A 20,054-nucleotide genomic window follows, 5' to 3' on the forward strand; every position below is an offset into this window, starting at 1 on the left:
GTGCTTTAAGTCAAATTGTAGAAAGTGATGATTGGCGCAGGAATTCAATTTTCTACACATGCTAAGTGTGGTGGCAAAAACTGCAAGGTGATCATTGATAGTGGCAGCTGCATTAATGTGGTATTTGCTCACACTGTGGACCGCTTAGGTATGCTAGTCGTTCCTTACCCTAAGCCCAGCCCTATCGAGTCTCATGGGTTGACGCATCTTCAATTCTGGTTTCTCAGCGTTGTCCCATTCCCATTCAGTTTTGTTCCTATACGGACACTGTTCAGTCGCTCGAATATGTGTTCGTTTATATATGAAGGCAAAAGGATTGTATTGAAGCCTCTCTTGCCCAAAAGCACATCGGAAAAGGAGGACGTCAAGAAATGTGGTCCTGAAGATGTGACTAAATGCCAGCTTGAGTCTCTTTCTATAGTTAATGCCAAAGAGTCTGAAAGAGAGACTAAACTGATTTGACGTTGTATGCCCACGTGGCAATTGAGGTTACACCTAAGGTTATTATGGGGATGCCACCTGAGGTTACACTTGTGGGTAGTGTAGAGTTACCATATGAGGTGAGTCCGATATCGGAGGAGGCCAGTGTTGTTATTCCAGAGGACATACTAGACGAGCTTACACTCGTGCGGGACATTCACGCATTGACTCTACCAAACCGTCATCAAGATCAAATGATTCATAAGGAGGAAGTGAATTTGGAAAGACAAGTAGACGAGCCTAGGACCCCTATAAATTGCATACCCACGTCTGTGTTCCATAGGTCTTTAGAGTCTGCACATGCATCTACACAACATATGCATGACTTGCATGTGGAGATTAGAAAAAGAATCAATAAAAGTAATGGAACATACAAAATGATTGCTGACTGACACCATAGGTTTAAAGAGTTTGTTGTGGGTGATGAAGTCATGATTAAAATACGTCCAAAAAGGTTTCCATTGAGAACCACAAAAAAATTACAAGCCCGTAATGCTAGACCATTTAATATCTTGAAAAGATTGGGTTCGAATGCTTACTTGATAGATCTTCCACCTAACATGAGTATTGGTTCCACATTTAATGTGGAAGATCTTGTACCGTTTCATGGACCTTCCCCTAACCCTTACATGAACTTAGATAATGATGCCCTGACCTGTCTCAAAACCCATGGCCATTACCTGACCCCTCTTCTCAACCTTTGCCATCCATACCTATGAGAAGAGAGGAGATTGAGGATATCTTAGATAAAGAAGCAGTTTCCACACGATATGGTGGTTACAAGCAGTACCTTGTTAAGTGGAAGGGAAGACCAAAATCAGACAGTATGTGTATCACAGAGGCCAAGCTTCAGTGACAAGACCCGGATCTCCTTGAGCATCACTGTAGCTTTATTTCACCAGAAGCGAAATCTCTTCAGCCGAGGTGAATTGATGTGGATGTCAGAGGACCTACTTGGGTGTACCAGAGATGGAGACAACCACCCACATCAGCGTTACTTTCTTTGTGGATGAGAGACGAGTTCAAGATGGGGCTCGCCAGGCCATTTTGAAGACTCCACATGCATTGGACGTGCATCAAGAAGACCCCACCTTGGGATGATGCATGTGGGTTGCTTAGGAGATCATTTTAGTCATATGATTTCTATTTCGTGTCGATCCGACCGTTGGATCTTGTCGATCAGGCTATCAGGTCACCAAATCTCTTAGATCTGGGCTCCTTGGACTCTGATCTTGCTTTCTTTATGTTTTTTGTTATTTTTAGGAGTTATTTGATAATTGAGATTGATAATATATGTTTTAGTTTTTTTATTTTGGATGATGGGCCACTTTACTTAAGTGAGTGGCATAATTGTAATTATGCTAGATTTTAATTCCGAATTTTTAATTATAAAAGCACAAGGGGGGTGGAGTTCCAACCCTAGTGGAGATTTGAGAAGAAAAAAAATAAGAGAGAAGCTATCTTGTGTGAATGAATTTTCCTGATTGTCTACTAGGTTTATTTATTTATTTATTTATTTATTTTTTAAAAAAATTTTTAAAACTCTCCCTTCCAATTGAATTGTGGAAGGGTGCAAACTTGTTTGGTGGTGGATTCCCTAAGGTACATCCTTCCTCTTCTTCATCTTCGAAATGTATTCTTCTTCTTCGTCTTCTTCTTCTTCTTCTATTGTCTTCCTTTTTTCCTTCCCATTATAACCTCTAAACCCTATCTCTTTAATTTTCTATTTTCCCCAATTTTTAAAAACCCTAATTCCAAAATCCCCAATTCCTATGAACCGTAATTTTCCTAATTTCAGATTTTCCCATTTCCTAACCTTAATCATAAAGCCTACAAATTTGTCCATTGGGCGTAGAACGTGCCTATGCTAAATTGGCAGTTCTATCCTTCCATTGGTCCTAGTTTTAGTTGATTTATGTGATTTCTTAGTATGCGGGCATGTGATTTAGGTTAAATCAGATTTTATTTCCTATTGTTTACTCTTAATTAATTGGTAGGTTAGCATCTTTTGTTAATTGAATTACTTTATGGACTTTTTCATAATCTCCACGTTACATGCTAGCATTAAATCATGTGTCCTGCATCAGTATATAGAGTGGACAATAAGATTAAAGGTATGTTACAGAGCAAATTCCTCTGTTGAGAACAAGTGGACTCGCCAATGATCACCAACGGCATTGGATAGGAGGTCCTACCATGGATTGCTTGTGGCATCCAAATCACCATCCTCTGGCAATCACAACCATCAAATTGAGGCATGTAGAATGACTGGTAAGATTAAAAATGGTTTGACCAACCATTTTGCAGGCCTTCAGTGGGATGGCTGTTATCGTCTAATCAGCGGAAGTATGCCCCTTGTATCAAGAGATCCTCGTTGATCATAGGTGGCCAAATTGGGCACTACCGAGGAAATGGGATGCTAATATGGTAAAAAAAAAAAATCTTTCTTGTATCACTGCTTCCTTTTTGAAAGGTGCTGATTGTGTTTCATGATTCCAAGCTTCTTGCACTTGTGGAGCTGAAATTGAAGGAGGTGATTTCAAGGGAACCTACTCTTCTTGTTATGGTGGTTGGTGTTCCGAATGTCGGGAAGTCAGCTCTTATTAATTCCATCCATCAAATTGCATCTAGTCGCTTTCCTGGTAACGATCTCTTAGTTCTTTTTTCTTTTTATTTTTTATTTTTTGTTTCCCATTATGGTATATCATGATATTATTTTGTAGAATCATCAATTAGGAGGTTCATCTCTTACCATCATCATTCTTTGACTTGAAGACAAGAAATCCACTGAGAATGACTTTTTAGAGCATTTCCTTAGTGCAGGAGAAAATCAAACGGGCTACTGTGGGGCCTTTGCCTGGTGTTACTCAAGATATTGCAGGATATAAGGTCAAGTTCATTGATGAATTCTTTGTTGAAAGTTCATGGGTTTCTTCATTTCTATCTTTGATCTTATATTCTGGCTGCATTCTTGTACCTTTTTTGGCTGCAAGAAGTTTTGGGATATGTTTCTATATTGCTCGGAATGTGATCTGCGTTTTATTTCAGCGCATTTACACCTGTTGTTCATGTCTTTGGTTGCAAAAGCTAAGAAAATCCTAGGGTCATATCCCATAAATCTTTGGGGGTACTTTTGTTAAAGCATTTTGATCCCCATGGCTCTCAGTCTATCCACAAGTTTCCTAACATTTTATTTTTCTTTCAAAGCTAATTTTCATTCGAATTTATTTTAAAGAACATAGTGGAGATCCATGCCTAATTCCACTGGGCAGTGATACGTCCCGTTGCCCAGCTTGGTTGCAGTTTGATGTTAGGTCAGCTACTGGTTGTAGAATTTCCTCAAGCAATCATGACAATTCTGGTTTGAAATTTTGATTAAATTGGCAAAACATGATTTGTAAAGCAGCTCGAAACAGCTGGAATGAGGCTACAATGATGATGATTTAGGAAATGAAGGAATTTCGAGAAAATTCTTAAAGAAGGAAAAACTTGGAAGCATGATGAATTTAGGAAAAAGTTTCAACAAAATATTTGTACTTAATAGCGCTAACTCTTTGCACATGTGTAACTTAAACGGATGTGTGTTGGTTGGTTTTGATTTGGGACACCAGATTCTAGACAATGACTTGGGAAAAGCTGTAACTTCTGAAACTTCAATGTAACCAGTGTTCGCAATATTGATACTATCGGCCGATTTATCGGTATCGCTGCCCAACGATATAAAACCCACTAAAAATTTGAAAAATACAGAAAATTTAACAAACTTCAGTGTATCGTGCGATATATAGCAAGATATCTCAATTTTTCATGAGATATCGGTGATATCTGCGATATATCGGCCGATAATCCCTGATATCGCGGAAATTCCCATACACAAATTCGTAAAGTATAGAATAAATTTCTCCTATCTTTGTGATCTTCTTGAATGAGTCACTTCAATTGGATTTGGTGGGCCGCAGTTGACATTGCCGGATCATGTAAGAAAACGAAAATCCGTAAAACCTTTTTTTTTTTTTGAAGGAAATTATTTTGGGAGGAAACCAATTTTCCATCGAGAAGGATGGGATTTGCCAAAAAAAATGAATTTCGGGAGAGAATTTTAGGTTTTGATTTCACGTTCGGAGGAGAATTTGGGAATAGGTGTGGTCCGTGCGGACTTGTGGCTTCTTTAACGGAGAAGAAGAGAGTCTTCTGTCAAACTCTCCTCTTAAGTTAGGATCGGATTACCTGTTTCGTGGACAACAGCTTAGTGGGTGTTATCCATACCGTGTGGGGTCCATCTTGATGAATGATTTTCATATCCACGCCGTTCATTAGTTTTTCTCGATCGTTTAAGGGCATTATCCAAAAACATAAGCAGATCCAAATCTCGGATGGGCCTTGGGAAGCTTTTAATGATGATAGTTCAATCATCACTGTTTCATGTGGTGTGGTGCACGTGAGATGCTTAATGTTTGGGACCACATCCTAAAATGAGATGGAAAAACAAATGGACAGATTGGATATATAAAATATCATCCAGGTGAGCCCTCTTGTAAGGTTAACACCCACTAAGCTATTACCGAGTAACACCTAATCCGCACCCCGTGAGTTAAGGGAGAGTGGATTCGGTGCGACCCGGTTGCACATAAGACAGTGCGGCCTTTTGGTGAGGCCGACATTGATGTATGTATTGTATATCCCATGTTGTCCATCCATTTGGAGAGATCATTTTAGGTCATGATACAATGGATGAGGCAAATCCAAAGCTCAAGTGGACCCCACCATAGAAAACAGTGGGCACTGAATCTTTACCATTAAAAATTTCTTTAGGGCCACAAAAGTTTTCGATCAAGCTAATATTTGTGCTTTCTCTTCGTTCATATCTATATGAACTTATGAATAGGTTGGATCTCAAATAAACATCATGGTGGGCCCTCCAGAAATGGTTTCAAGTTTCAATGGCTGGCATCACTGCCCCCACTATTTTCTGTGGTGGGGTCCACTTGAGCATTGGATCGGCCTCATTCTTTGGTTCGTGCTCTAAAATAATCTCTCCAAACGGATGGACGGTGTGGATACAATAGATACATCATGGTGGGGCCCACAGTAAGGGTCCCACCCACATTGTTGCTCCATCTGTGTTTGGGTGGATGCCCAGATCACTAGTTATGTGTAGATTGGGTGGATTCTTGGTGGTTCCCTGTGGGGCCCACTGTGATGTGTGTGCCTTACATCCACACTGTCCATCCATTTTGAACGATCATTTTAGGACACGATCCTAAAAATGAAGCAGATCCAAATCTTATGTGGATCATAGCACAGGAAACAGTAGTAATTGAATCCCCACCAATAAAACTTCATGGGGTCTACCGGAATGTTTATTTGCCATCCAACATGTTGGTAAGGTCACAAAGACCTGGATGAACGATGTGGATACAACACATACATCGTGGTGAGGCCCACAATCAGGGTCCCACCCACAACACTATTTTGTCGCACGGGGATTGGGTAGTACCTAGACCAGGGCGTTTGCGAAAGCCTTTGGCAAGAAGTTCTAGTGCTAGGATACTTAGGTGGGGCCCACGATGATGTTTGTGAGAAATCCACTCCATTCATCTGTTTTGAGAGCTCATCTTAGGACATGCGACCAAAATTGAGGCAGATCCAAAACCAAAGTGGGCCGCACGAGAGGGAAAATTGGGGAAAGGATTTCTTACCATTGTAACCTTCCTGGACTCCACTTTGATGTTTACATGCCACCTATACCGTTTATAAGGTCATTCCCACTAGGATGAAGTGAAGCACACAAAAATTAGCACGATACAAAACTCTAAGGGCCATATGAATGTTTCAAAGGTGGTCACTGTATCCCCATTGTTTCCTCTCGTGTGGCTCACTTGAGTTTTGGATCCGCTTCATTTTTGGTCGCATGCCCTAAAATGAACTCTCAAAACAGATGAATGGGTGGATTTCTCACAAACATCATAGTGGGCTCCAACCATCATCCCAATGCAGGAACTCCCTAAATTCGTGGGACCTTATTGATATTGCTAGTAACGAGGTGGTTGGCCGGTGTTTTGTAGGCCCCACCATGATGTATGTGTTGTAATCATGCCATTAATTAATTTTTTCAGATTATTTTAGTGCATGATTTGAAAAATGAGGCAAATCCAAATCTCAAGTGGACCATACAATGAAAACTGTTATGGTTGAATGCCCACCATTTAAAACTTCCTAGGGCCCACTATAATGTGTATTTCCCATACAACCTGTTGATTAGTTCACAAAGGCCCGGATGAAGTGTAAACACAAATATCATCTTCATCTAAAAGTTGTGGCCCCTAAAAAGTTTTTAGTGGTGGTCGTTTAATCACCAACTTTTCCTGTGGTGTGGTCCACTTAAGATTTTGATCTACCTCATTTTTTGGCTCATTCCCTAGAATTAGCTGGCAAAATGGATGAACGGTGTGGAAAGAACACATCATCATAGTGGAGCCAACAAAGCACTGTTCAGTAGCGAGTCACTACTCGTGTCCACATTCTGTTGCATGGGGAGATGTGGGAAGTTTATTAATCCGGTCACATTATTGATGGATATGTATTACAATGTTTATTTGTTTTTGTTTTTGTTTTGTTTTTTTTTTTTTTTTTTTGTTTTTTGTTTTTGGTTTTTTTTTTAATGAATTAATTGTGTTTTCATACATGTCTTTATACATTTATAAATCTTATGCATTCAATTTGAATATAATTGCATTAGTTCAGTCAGCCAACACATACCTTAGGACCATTTATAAAGGAAACCTATTATGTGCACTTCTTTTTTGAGATTTTATGATTTAAAACTGTGTATTAAGTTATTTATTTATTTATTTATTAATCCCTGAAGTTTCATTGAAAAATTCAATAATTTTCCCAATGTTTCCCGATGTTTCCCAAAAAGTATGATAAATTATGCGATACAAACGATACATCCCATGTGATAACCGATACATATTTGTATCCCTAGGGTGCAATACATTGTGCGATACCGATATTTCGAACATTGAATGTTACTACATGTAATGAAATTAGATAAGTGCTTTAAATACAGAAGATCACATCTAAAATATTTGAACAAATTAATTGAAGCTCCATAATATATGCAACGAGACTCGAATGCATTGGTATATCTTTTATATTGTGAAGCACAATGGGTGCTCTTTTTTCATTAAGATTATTGTGGAAACCAGTGTTTTAAATAGCGGTAGCGTGTTGCATAGCGTTCAACTCTCTGTAGCGTGTAGTGTAAGCTACACAATACTTCTATTTTATATATATATATATATATATATATATATATGACAAATATTAAATAGCACAATAAAAAACAATGCACACATACACACACCACAGTGGGCCCACCATAGAAAACAATGCAAATCCACCCCTTCACGCACCTCAGGGGGCCCACGTGGGCCACAACATAGAAAAACAATGCAAATCCATCCCTTCACGTACCTCAGTGGGACTCACGTGGGCCATACCATAGAAAACAATGCAAATCCACCCCTTCACGCACCTTAGTGGGCCCCACGTGGGCCATACCACAAAAAAAAAAAAATCTATATCTACAGAGATATTGAAAAAGAAATGAAAAAAATTATAAAGATTAAAAAAACGCATAGTAACCGACATTTTAAAAGGGAAAAAAAATAAGAAAAACTCAAAATACCAAGTTATTTTCATTGTACATCGAAAGAAATTCAAAAAAAAAGGGAGCATGCGTACCTATTTTTGTCTCAAGCTGAGATTGAATTAATGAAATATGCGAAAGTTCAAGCTCCACAGCCGATCGCAACCGGAATAGGAGAAATCCGATTTCTCTGTCATTTCTTCTCCATTGTTGATGAAACTACACCAAATGGAGCTCCTTGTAGTCTCCAACAATCGGCCAAAGAAGCCCCTTCAAAAAACTTTGCCTGGAAGTGAGTGTGCCTCGTTCAAATATGATTTTGTAAAACATCTTTGTAGTGACTGCCAAAAATAGCTGTCACAAGGGTATTGTGATGATGATGAAAGGTGTAAAAGTAGTGTAATGAAACTAGTAGAAAAAGAGTACATGAAAACTAAGGAAATTCTTGTTTTGTCACTGGGAGGTTTTACCATAGTGGGAAACACTCTCATACATGCAGTTACATAATTACCAAATGGGCTACGAGTCTTAACCTTTGAATGTTTTCCCAAATTGTCACAACATGATTCTACTTGTGAGTTATAACTTATAACCAATGTTTTCAATATCAACGATCAGTGTTTGAAGTATTCGTATTGCTACAAGTTTCACTGGCCAAGGATATACACCATGTAAATGCACTACCTCCCCAAAGAAAAGTTTAGCCACATTGGAAGCATCTGATGTTTTCTAGCACGGAATGAAATGGGCCATTTTGGAAAAACGGTCCACAACCACGAATACAAAATCGTGTTTCTTGATAGTTTTTGGTAAGGCCAACACGAAATCCATACTAATATCCTGTCACGGAGCATGGGGTATTGGGAAAGGCATATACAATCCTGTATTTTGCTTCCTCTGCTTTGCCAGTTGACAAGTCCTGCATTGCCCAACAATCTTGGCTACATCTCGCTTGAGACTTGGCTAATAAAATTTATCCTCCATAAGGGCAATGGTCTTGTCCCTCCCCAATGACCAGCTACCCCTCCTGCATGAAGTTCTCAAACTAGGAATCACGGAGGGAGGTACGAGGAATGCAAAGTCTGTCACCTTTAAATAGGAACTCATTGATGATGACAAACCCACGACTGTCGGTCGACTGACTGTCTCGCGATGATGCATACAACTCACCAAAGTCTGGGCATGTAGGATGCTCTTCTTTCAGCCGATCAAACCCAGTCACTTCCACTCATACTTTGGAGTAGCGCCACACGACGACTAAGGGCATCAACAGGTTTGTTCTCGACCTCAAGAACGAAAGAGTATTCCTGAAGAAATTAGACCCATTTAACATGCCTAGGGTGTGGTTTCTTTTAGGAACTGAGGTAATGTAAGGCCTCGTGGTCAGAGAATAAGACATTCTTGCGGTAATAAATAATGCCGCCAATGGCTCATGAATTGGATGACCGCATAGAACTCTTTGTTATAGGTGGAATATCGTTGCTTTGCCTCATTCAACTTCTCACTAAAATGAGCAACGGGGTGCCCTTCCTGACTGAGCACGCCACCTATACTTACCCCAGATGCGTCACATGCGACCTCAAAGACTTTAGAAAAGTTTGGAAGGCACATGATAGGGGCTTCGCTCATCTTGCCCTTAATCTCTTTAAAAGCTTTAGAGGCATCTTAGTCCATACAAACTCCCCTTTTTTGATGCAATCCGTGATGGGAGCCATAATGGAGTTAAATCCTCTAATGAACCACCTATAAAAAGTTGCCAAGACATGAAAGGTTTGCACCTCATGAATATTGCGCGGTTCAAGCCATTCAACTATGGCACGAGCTTTCTCGGGGTCCGCTTTCATGCCTTCAGATGATACGATGAACCCTAAGAAGATAATGTTCTTTGACATAAATGTACACTTAAAGTTGGCGTATAGCTTTTCAATTCTAAGGACCCCGCAATCTTGCCTCAGATGGTGGAGGTGTTGTTCCTTTGATGTGATATAGATAAGAATGTCATCAAAATACAGCACAAGGAACTTGCCCACAAAGGGTCTCAACACCTGGGTCATCACTCTCATAAATGTGCTTGGGGCGTTAGTCAAGCCAAAGGGCATGACTAGCCACTCGTATAGCCCATCCTTCGTCGTGAAGGCTGTCTTCCACCACTCATCTCCTGGGCATATATGTGTTTGGTGATACCCGCTCTTGAGATCAATCTTTGAAAAGATCGTGGCACCAGCCATCATGTTTAACAAATCATTAAGACGTGGTATGGGAAACCGTTACTTGACTGTGATTTTATAGATGACTTGACCGTCCACACACATGCGCCAGGTGCCATCTTTCTTGGGCATGAGAAGCGTTGGCACGACACACGGACTCATGCTCTCTTGGATGAAACCCTTTATGATGAGCTCATCTACTTGCCTCTTCAACTTCGCATGCTCCGTAGGATTCGTTCGATAATGAGGAAGGTTTGGTAGAGTCGACCTAGGGATAAGATCAATGGCATGTTGGGTGTCCCTCATGGGTGGAAGCTCATCTGGTAAGTACTACGGAAATACATTGTGAAACTCATCCATAATTAGCTTCACCTCAGGGGGTCTCTCTACACTAAACTCGGGTGTAATTTCTCTCACCACTAAGGCGTACACCATTGAATCACCGTAGTCTCTCTCAAACTCCTTAGAATTGATTACATGGAGAGAATTAGGTTGGGATTTCCTCGTATTCCTTGAGTTACCCGATTTCTCCCTCAGTTTTCTTCTCCGCATTGCTTTTTGGTGGGAGAGGAACTAGAGATATTGTTTTGCCTTGATGCATGAATGAACATACTTTTGAGCGGCCGTATATCATCACATTGTGGTCAAATAGCCAAGGCTGTCCCAAAATGATGTGTCCAACATCCATAGGTAACACGTCGCACCACAGCGAATCTGAATAAGATCCAAAATTAACAGGCATGAGACATCGCTGGGTAACAAGGATGGAAGATGCATCCACCCATGACACTCTAGAGGGCTGAGGGTGCGATTCAGGTTTCAACCCCAAACGAGACAAAGTGCTAGTGGAGACTACATTGGTACAACTGCCACTATCGACGATCACCTTGCAATTCTTCTCTTCACATTTTGCATAGTCCAACATCAATCATCATTCTCCTTAGCATTGGTCAAGGCGCACCTGACTACTGCAAGTGGTGTGGTCTCTTCTCCTTCTACTTCTTCATCACTAGTACCATTGATGTTGGGCTGATAAAATTCTTCTTCAAAATTGCCCAGTTCATCTCCTTCCTCACCATCGTCAATTACAAGGGTTTTGTTCCTCTCTTTAGATGGACATTGATGCGCAAAGTGACCAATCCCATGGCAATTAAAGCATTGCGTTTGCTTAACTCCCCTAGAGCTAGCACTCGCTATCTCCTTTCCTTTGACATCTTTAGGGTTGGGTTGGGACCCAATTTGGGGCCTAGACTGACTCCCCATGTTAGGCTTAGCCCCTTGAGAGTAAGTTTTGACACTTGGATCCCGTGAGTCATAACGCTTACCAACTGGTGCCTTGAGGCAATGTTCAATGTCTTGCAGCACGTGGTACATGTGCTCCAATATAACAACATGACGAGAATAAAGTTCTCGTTGGATCTCAAATCGGAGGCTCATCCTGAATCTGGACAATTGTTGGGGTATAAAATTTGGTTAAGGGGAGAAGCTTCAAGGAGGAAAATTGGTGAAAGAAATGAAGGATAGAAGTGAAAGGCAAGTGAGTTGCGCGGGAACCATGTCGCGCGAGAGCTGAGTTGCGCGGGTCCGCGCAACTCGTGCATAGTCATGTTGGGCCGCCCAACTCTCACCAGAGAAGGATGGCTTGGGAGTGCGAAGTGGGGTCCATGGCATAGGATTCGAGGGCTCACACGTGTGGAAGCCTATAAATATCCCCCTACCCCTCATTTGGAGGATCGGATGCTCAGAAGACCAGTGCCTCTGACAGGTATTGGAGACAGAGAAGGAGAGGGAGTGCAGAGTGTAGAAGGCCCAGGCCACGCCACTCCTAGTGAGTTGCACGGGCCCGCGCAACTCCTTGGTTCGCGCAACTCTCATGAGTTGCGCGGGTACTCTTTGAGGCAGCTTCCATGTTGCAATTTTCCAAATCCTCAGGCTATTCCAGATGTGTCAAAGGGATCCAATCACTCATTTATCATGCCAATAAGGGACGAAATGCATAGGAAAGCCCACACAACTCATCTCCCCTGGAGATATGATCAATATGAGTCGAAATGCTGCCGCAATTCATATTTCGAGTTTACTTTTGTATTTATGGCGTTTCTAGGGGATTATATCCTGGAATTAAAGGACTAAAAGGATGTAAATGAACTCAGAATAAATGAAATTGATGATTATTCTCTTCGTTCTATCTTTTATTAATATTAAGTGAGATATTCCCCAAATCAAATGCTTTTTGTTTCTGGTCGAAACAAAATGGTGACTCCACTGGGGACATCTTATCTTGCTTAGTATTGACTTAAGAATGACTTAGAGAATTTCATCACTGTTTGGCGTCCTATAAGGCGCCAAAATGGCGACTCTCAGTGGGAACATCCTTCCTTTCATCTTCGGGATAGAATATGTTTGTGAATAAATATTGACCAACATCGCATATGTTCTCTGACAGAGAAAATTACAAGGGACGTACGCATTCAAGTTCTAGATTTCAGGAGATATGGCAATCTTAGCGAAAGAGATGATTTTCTACTTCATACCGACAAGATTTGTAGTCGAGTATGCCTCTAACCAGCCTCAGACCTAGCAAGTGCAGCCTGTATTGAGCAGGAAAAGCAAATTTCCAGTTACTGTTGGGGTTGTAACAGTCTCCCCAATAGTGTAAGAAAATGAGAACGATTGGATAGTGGCGGCGCATCGGAGATCAAGAGTTGCAGTCAGGATGAGCCCATCAGTGCCAAGAACTAGGGGACTCGTTACACGAAACGCGACAAAGAAAAATTCCGAACTTGCTCCCCCAGCAATATATCCAGGAAAATCTTCTTCTTCGCCCTCGCACCAAGAACTTCCAACCCTACCTGCTACGAATGCTCGATGGACTAGAAAATAAAAAGGTAAGTCACATATGGAGAGTTCGCCGATTTATGTGTCACCTTAAAGTCTTTCGCCTCACATTATGACGCAATCAGTTGAATCTTACGAAAGCACGGAAGGGTTAAACAAAACTCCTTTTCCAATAAGTCCCGTCACCCCAACCTATTCTTGCTCCACCCCGATGACAACCTTGTCAGGGAATAAAGAAGCTGCAGTATGTATGGCCGGAACGAGTAAAGAACCCCCACTTACCACCGAAGATAGACTAGTTGAAATGGCTCAAGCGCAAAAGATGTTAATGGATGAGTGTAAGAATCTTCGGGAAGCTTTGGCTACTCTCGCACACAAATTTGCCCAAATAAAATCACCGCCAATGATGGCTACTATGAATGAATGGGAACAACCTAAAGGTTCTCGGCCGCCTAGAGTGGGATCTCATGGATCCATTCCTACGACGAGAATTATAACTCAGGAAGAAGTACGCCAAGTGGTTGCGGAAGTCGTCAAAATAGAAAGGGAACGTGACAGTACAGGAAGGTTCCTGTATCGAACGCCATATCCAAGGGAAGTAGAAAATGTACATTTCCCTGCTAATTTCAAACACCCTGAGTTTCATAAATTTAGTGGACATCTAAGGCATTTCATCACGTATATGGGGAATTTCTCCGCTGTTCCCCATAACTGCCTATGGCTATTCGGGTCTTCCTTAACGGGCAAAGCGTTCCGGTGGTATTCAAGCCTGGCCCCGGAATTAATACAGACCTGGGAACAGATGTAGGATGCGTTTATGTCAAATTTCTTTTCGTCGGACCATGATATTAGCATTGCGGAATTAGCATCCGTAAGACAGAGGGAAAATGAGTCTGTGGAGAAATTCATCAGCAGGTGGAAAACCTTAGGGGCATCATGCCGACAATTACTTGAAGAGAGGGAACAAGTGAAAATGTATCTAAGTTCCATGGACATAGGGATTGCATTTGGACTCACCAGTGCCCATATAAGGACTTTTTGAGATCTGGCGACCAAAGTGCATGCGTTAGAGCTGATGACTAAAAAGATGCTAGCCTTCGAAGCTAGAACCGAAAGAAGAGGGTTGAACAGGGCAGTAGTAAATGCTGTTGATCAGGAGAAAAAGAAAAACACCTTTTGCGACAAGAGGGAAATGAAAGGAAGAGAAGACTCAGACCGACGAAGGGACTATAAGAACGACAAGCGACCGCGGCCATATGACTCACACAGAGAGTATGCATTCGAGAGAGAGGACGTGTTGCCGATGATGGAGCAGTTATTGGTTGCCGGAACCATTAGGTTGCCCTCACCAAGATATCCAGAAGAAGCTACAATGACGAAAGAAAGGAATTACTGTCATTATCATCGTTGTTTGAGGCATCAAACAGAAAATTGCTTCACACTGAAAAATATACTACAAAGAATGATAAGACAAGGAGAAATAGTCATGAAAAAGGACGATGAACAACAACGGAAGGCAACAACCAATTTGACGTCCGTAAGAGGCTTGTTAGTAACATTGGCTAGAGAAATTGATTCAGGAGATCTATCTTCTGTCGACGGCCAAAACAATGAATCAGTGGGACAGTTCATTGGTTGAAAGAAAGTTCTGGGGGCATCTGCATTCGAAGATGCCCGATAATAGACAAAACTGGGGTATCACAGCTTAAATACCCCGATAAAAGAGACGAACGAGGTGAAAGATATGGAATTGCAACATAAAGCATTTTTCGCCAACACGCCTATATTTGGTTTATCGACGATAAGCTAATTTGAGGAGCGACAGTAATTTTGGTTTCAAAAGTATTGGCACCATACCTTCAAAACCAAAAGGAGGCAAGATAGGTAATAAGAAAAATCATCGTAGAATGTATTTCCCTTTCTATATAAATGAAATGCAGGTTTTTAGGTACGCTAATGATTATCGCCAATGGTTATCACCAATGGTTATCGCCAATGACCATAGCCATTGCCAATAGCCAGTCGCCAATCGCCAAATGACCATTATTGAAGCGCTAGTGACTATCGCCAGAGTTGTTGCCAAAGCTATTGTTATTATTATCATGATACTGATGCGAGGCCATTTTATTATTCAAATATATTGAAATTAATAACACCGCCAAGCTGATATAGCATTTTAACCATAAGATTTTGCTGTATATCATCAGCAAGCGTGATATATTAATTTCGATTAATTATCCCTACAAAGCCAATCTATCATCTGCCGCAACAAAATAAGTCATGGGTCGATAAAGCTAAATACAAGGATTGCAACAGAACGCAATAGCGATGATGATCCATCATGTATGACAGTGAGAAAGATGCCGCTATGAAGCGACCATTCGAACGCGTGGATGAAAGAAGCGAGAATAAGCTGAACCATACGGGTAGCCAATGGTAAACCAGGGCAGATTCTCCTTCCAGCACCAAATGGCGTGAACTCAAAATGGTTCCCTTTGTAATCTACACTAGTCTGCCAGAGAGCGCTCCCTCATGAATGGGTCTGACCTTGCAGATGAAGGAAAAGCGAGTCTCTGAAGCAAGATGACTCCCCAGATCCCTGGTTTGATTTCAGTAGTAACGCGTGAGGATAGGTCTCTGAAGCAAGATGACCCCTCATTGATGGACTGACAACCTTGGATTTGGAACCTGATGGTAGCCCTGCGCGCCTCGTGAACTCTAGAGAGTTACTATGGCCAACCCTGTGCATAAATCTTATTTAGTTCACGGCCCTGGTAGCTTCACTAGGCCCCTCTGATGGATCGCGGTTTGTGAACTCCCCGGCGTTGATAAGCCCCGTCAACTTTAGAGAGTTACAGCGGTCATTCGTGTAAGACCAACTCCAACTACTTATGAGTCTAAACTGTGATTGCTCCAACTACTTACGAGCCTAAACTGTTCGTGCTACTAATTGAAACCAGAACTTAGCACCGCCCATACGAAATAACACCATATAGGCAACACTATATGTTAATAACAAAAACACCAATACGAAAAGCAATGCTAACACAAAAAATATATTTGGAAGAATTGACTGATCAGGCATGATATTCATTCATTTATAGTATTCATGATTCATCAAAGTTCGTTTATGATATGAAAAGAAAAAGGTAACAAATGCGAAAACAAGCCATGATAAATATCAAAAGCCATGGTGGTGAAATTCCACTAGTGTGAGTGTGTGGGGATATGTGTGCGTGTGTGATATAATTTTTTTTTTTTTTTTTAAAGCCCCCTCATTGATGGACTAGCAGCCTTGGATTTGGTACCCAACGGTAGCCCTGCACGCCCCGTGAACTCTAGAGAGTTACTGTGGCCAACCCTATGCATAAATCTTATTGAGTTCATGGCCCTAGTAGCTTCACTGGGCCCCTTTGATGGATCATGGTTTGTGAAGTCCCTGGCGATCATAAGCCTGGTGAACTTTAGAGAGTTACAGCGGCCATTCGTGTAAGACCAACTCCAACTACTTATGAGTCTAAACTGTGATTGCTCCAACTACTTACGAGCCTAAACTGTTTGTGCTACTAATCGAAACCAGAACTTAGCACCGCCCATACGAGATAACACCATATAGGCAACACTATATGTTAATAACAAAAATGCCAATACAAAAAGCAATGCTAACACAAAAAATATAGTTGGAAGAATTGACTGATCAGGCATGATATTCATTGATTTATAGCATTCATGATTCATCAAAGTTCGTTTACGATATCAAAAGAAAAAGGTAACAAATGCGAAAACAAGCCATGATAAATATCAAAAGAAAATTCATGTCTTTTGAAATTCCTAGAGCAAGCATATATCAGCGCAGTTCATCTCTTAGTTGAACCTCAGTAGCCGCGTTCTCAAATTCAGCATCAATAATAAGCCTGGCCTGGTTCGGAGTGTCAATTAGCTTTTGCTCTAAGGAAATTATTGCTTCCTCCCCCTTTGAGACCTCCAGCTGTTCCAGATTGGCTATCCGCCTATTGACTTCAATATCAGCCTCGAGTTGGCTAGTTCTTGAATCAGTTTCGTGCTGCTGAGCCTCTAAGTCCAAAATTTGCTGCTTGAGGTTTGCAATCTTCTCTGTTATAGTCGCCGAGGAATGCTTAGTAGCTTTTACTTGCTCCTCCAAGGAATGAAATTCCTTATCATAACTAGAAATTGTCGTCATTGCCTTCGAAAATTTCTCCTTAAGCTGCAATAATTCTTGTTGTCAAGCAAGAATTTCAGGGGCAACGATCATATTTCGGGCATCTCCTAGTTTGCGGAAAGTCTCACAGAAATGGGATAAAGACTCGTGCAGTGGGGAAATATTAATCCTGGCAATTCATGCTACATTCTCTAGAGAAGACAACACTATCTCCAAATCAGACCATTGGGATGGGTCTTTAAAGATGTAGATGGCTGCTAATACTAAGCTCTACAATAGGGATAGTGCAGGAGGAGAGATCTCTTCTAGTGATATGATATTCGAAATAGTGGCGACAGAATTTGAACTTGCAGAGCCACTAGAGACAGTGCAGACTGCGAAATGCAAATAAAATACACAAGGTATGGATTGCAGGTAAATTAGTATAAAGCAGGTAAGTATAGTAAAGTGTACCTGCAGCTATCGAAGGTGCCGGAGCAAGAATTGCTGCTTCTGCAGATTGCCTCTCTTCTAGGGGAGCGGATGGTTTGGGTAAATTTGGAACCATATTGGCAAAAGGCAGCGCTTTGGTCTCAGTGCTTGATGCCACGGTAGTTGGAGTTGCGACATCAGTGGACTCTGTTTGGAAAATTATTCCACGAGCTGCTCTGCTAGTCTTGATAGGAAGTCTGAGGGGCCCCCTCATTTTCTCAGCAGAACGCTTGCCAGAAGTAGAGATCGGAAGGGTAGTCTGAATCACATTTGTAGGAGCCAGAAGAGTCTCTGGAGATGCTACAATGTTGGTTGGGGAATTTGGAGGTGCTATGCGTGAGAGAGGAGAATAGTTGCTGCTAAATGATAAAGTCAAGTCGGCCTTAGCTATATCATCATACTCCCCATAGTCCAAAGGTTCTTCTTCTTTGTCAGCGCCTGTAGCAATGTCCGGGAGGATGTTTTCTTATGGGATTTCTTCATTGATTTCAGCAGCTGCGCCAACTCCATCATCTTCACCTATGTCCACTTCTGCCTCCACTTCTCCTTCTTCCGCTATTTCTTTTTCTTCGGCTTCCCCTGCGTCCGCATTCAGTTCACCTTCTTCTTCTGAGTCACTAGAGGATGACTCCTGATTAGTGAAAGTAGAGTTGCCAGAAGTGGATTCTCCGTCTTCCCCCTCTACAGATGATGAAGATGAGGATGATTCCAGAGAAGATTCTTCAATAGCCACTTGTTTTCCTTTTCGTATTGATTGCCTCTTTCTAGTAGAAGCGGGGTCTTCTGTGGTAGTGGTCATCGGGGATATAGAAGATCTCGCTTGCGTCTATAATCTGGTCATGGTCGATGAAGAATCTTTGCGAGGAGGAGGTGGCGGAACAGATGAAGGCACTTCTTGAGGTTCTGAAGGCCCGACGGCCTCTGGAGCGGGGGCAGGGTCTGTAGAAGCAGGAATATGAGGCGTTTCAATGGCATCCGCAGGAGCATTTTCTCTGTTTGTAGGCTTTCTCTGGGACTTGAAGTGTGTTAATGGAAACTCGTGGGCGATCCAACCTTCAAGAGTGTTGGTGGGTTTGACTTCGCGAATGTGTTCTTCGTCCGAAATTCTTATGCAAGCTTCGCTGGGGACAGGAGCATGGTCGTGATCGACAGTGTAGCCTATCCTGTTTATTATATCGTGTTTTCTTATTCGAGGTGCGGGAATCCATATTGGTGAGTCTGCTGGCAGACATCAGCGGATGATAAATGCTTGGTGCGCCCACCATCACATCCACGGGTAGGTCGGGCGGATAAAACAGCTGAAGCCTGGAATAATGAATTTCGAATTGATTCAGGCTGCAAGTAGTTGCCTCCAGATTAGACCCCAGTTGTAAGGCCCCACACCGTAACTTCGCATGTTGCGAGTCACTACTTCGGAATGCTCGGGAATAGTCTGGTCATATCTGAATTGTCGTGCGGAGGCCTATAAATACCCCCCTACCCCCTCATTTGGAGGATCAGATGCTCAGAAGACTAGTGCCTCTGATAGGTATTGGAGACAGAGAGAAGGAGAGAGAGTGCAAAGTGTAGAAGGCCCAGGCCGCGCCACTCTTAGCGAGTTGCACGGGCCAGCACAACTCCTTGGTCCGCGCAACTCATGGGAGTTGCGCGGGTACTCTTTGAGGCAGTTGCCATGTTGCAATTTTCCAGATCATCAGGCTATTCCAGATGTTTCAAAGGGATCCAAGCACTCATTTATCATGCCAATAAGGGACAAAATGCATAGGAAAGCCTGCACAACTCATCTCCCCTGGAGATATGATCAATATGAACCAGAATGCTGCGGAAATTCATATTTTGAATTTACTTTTGTATTTTTGGCGTTTCTAAAAGATTCCATCCTGGAATCAAAGGACTAAAAGGATGTAAATGAATTCAGAATAAATGAAATTGATATTATTCTCTTTGTTCTATCTTTTATTAATATTAAGTAAGATATTCCCCAAATTAAATGCTTTTTGTTTCTGGTCGAAACAACAATGTAACCATCGGGTCCTCAATGTCACATTGCATCATGTACTCCTCAAACTTAGTGATGTAATCTGGAACGGTCATAGATTCCTGACGCAAAGCCTGCTACTGGCCTAGGAGTCTCTGACGATAAGAAAGAGGGAGATACTTTTCTTTAAGGAGCTCTTTCATCTTGGCCCAATGCACAACTGTGGGCTCTCCTTTCCTTTTAATT

At 41.7% G+C, this 20,054-nt stretch overlaps 1 protein-coding gene across 4 annotated transcripts in view; it reads left to right on the forward strand.

Moving 5' to 3' along the window:
• Nucleotides 1–20,054, forward strand: part of LOC131230232 (short integuments 2, mitochondrial) — a 115,473-nt gene that overhangs the window by 44,896 nt on the left and 50,523 nt on the right. For 3 of the 4 annotated variants that reach the window (XM_058226064.1, XM_058226060.1, XM_058226061.1), the window contains exons 4-5: nucleotides 2,981–3,122; nucleotides 3,299–3,369. In XM_058226064.1, coding sequence (XP_058082047.1) covers nucleotides 2,981–3,122; nucleotides 3,299–3,369 — 213 coding nt within the window. The remainder of the gene's footprint in view (nucleotides 1–2,980; nucleotides 3,123–3,298; nucleotides 3,370–20,054) is intronic. The other variant, XM_058226063.1, reaches the window with a different exon arrangement.

This window comes from Magnolia sinica, chromosome 17, assembly GCF_029962835.1.
Source record: "Magnolia sinica isolate HGM2019 chromosome 17, MsV1, whole genome shotgun sequence".
Lineage (NCBI taxonomy): Eukaryota > Viridiplantae > Streptophyta > Magnoliopsida > Magnoliales > Magnoliaceae > Magnolia > Magnolia sinica.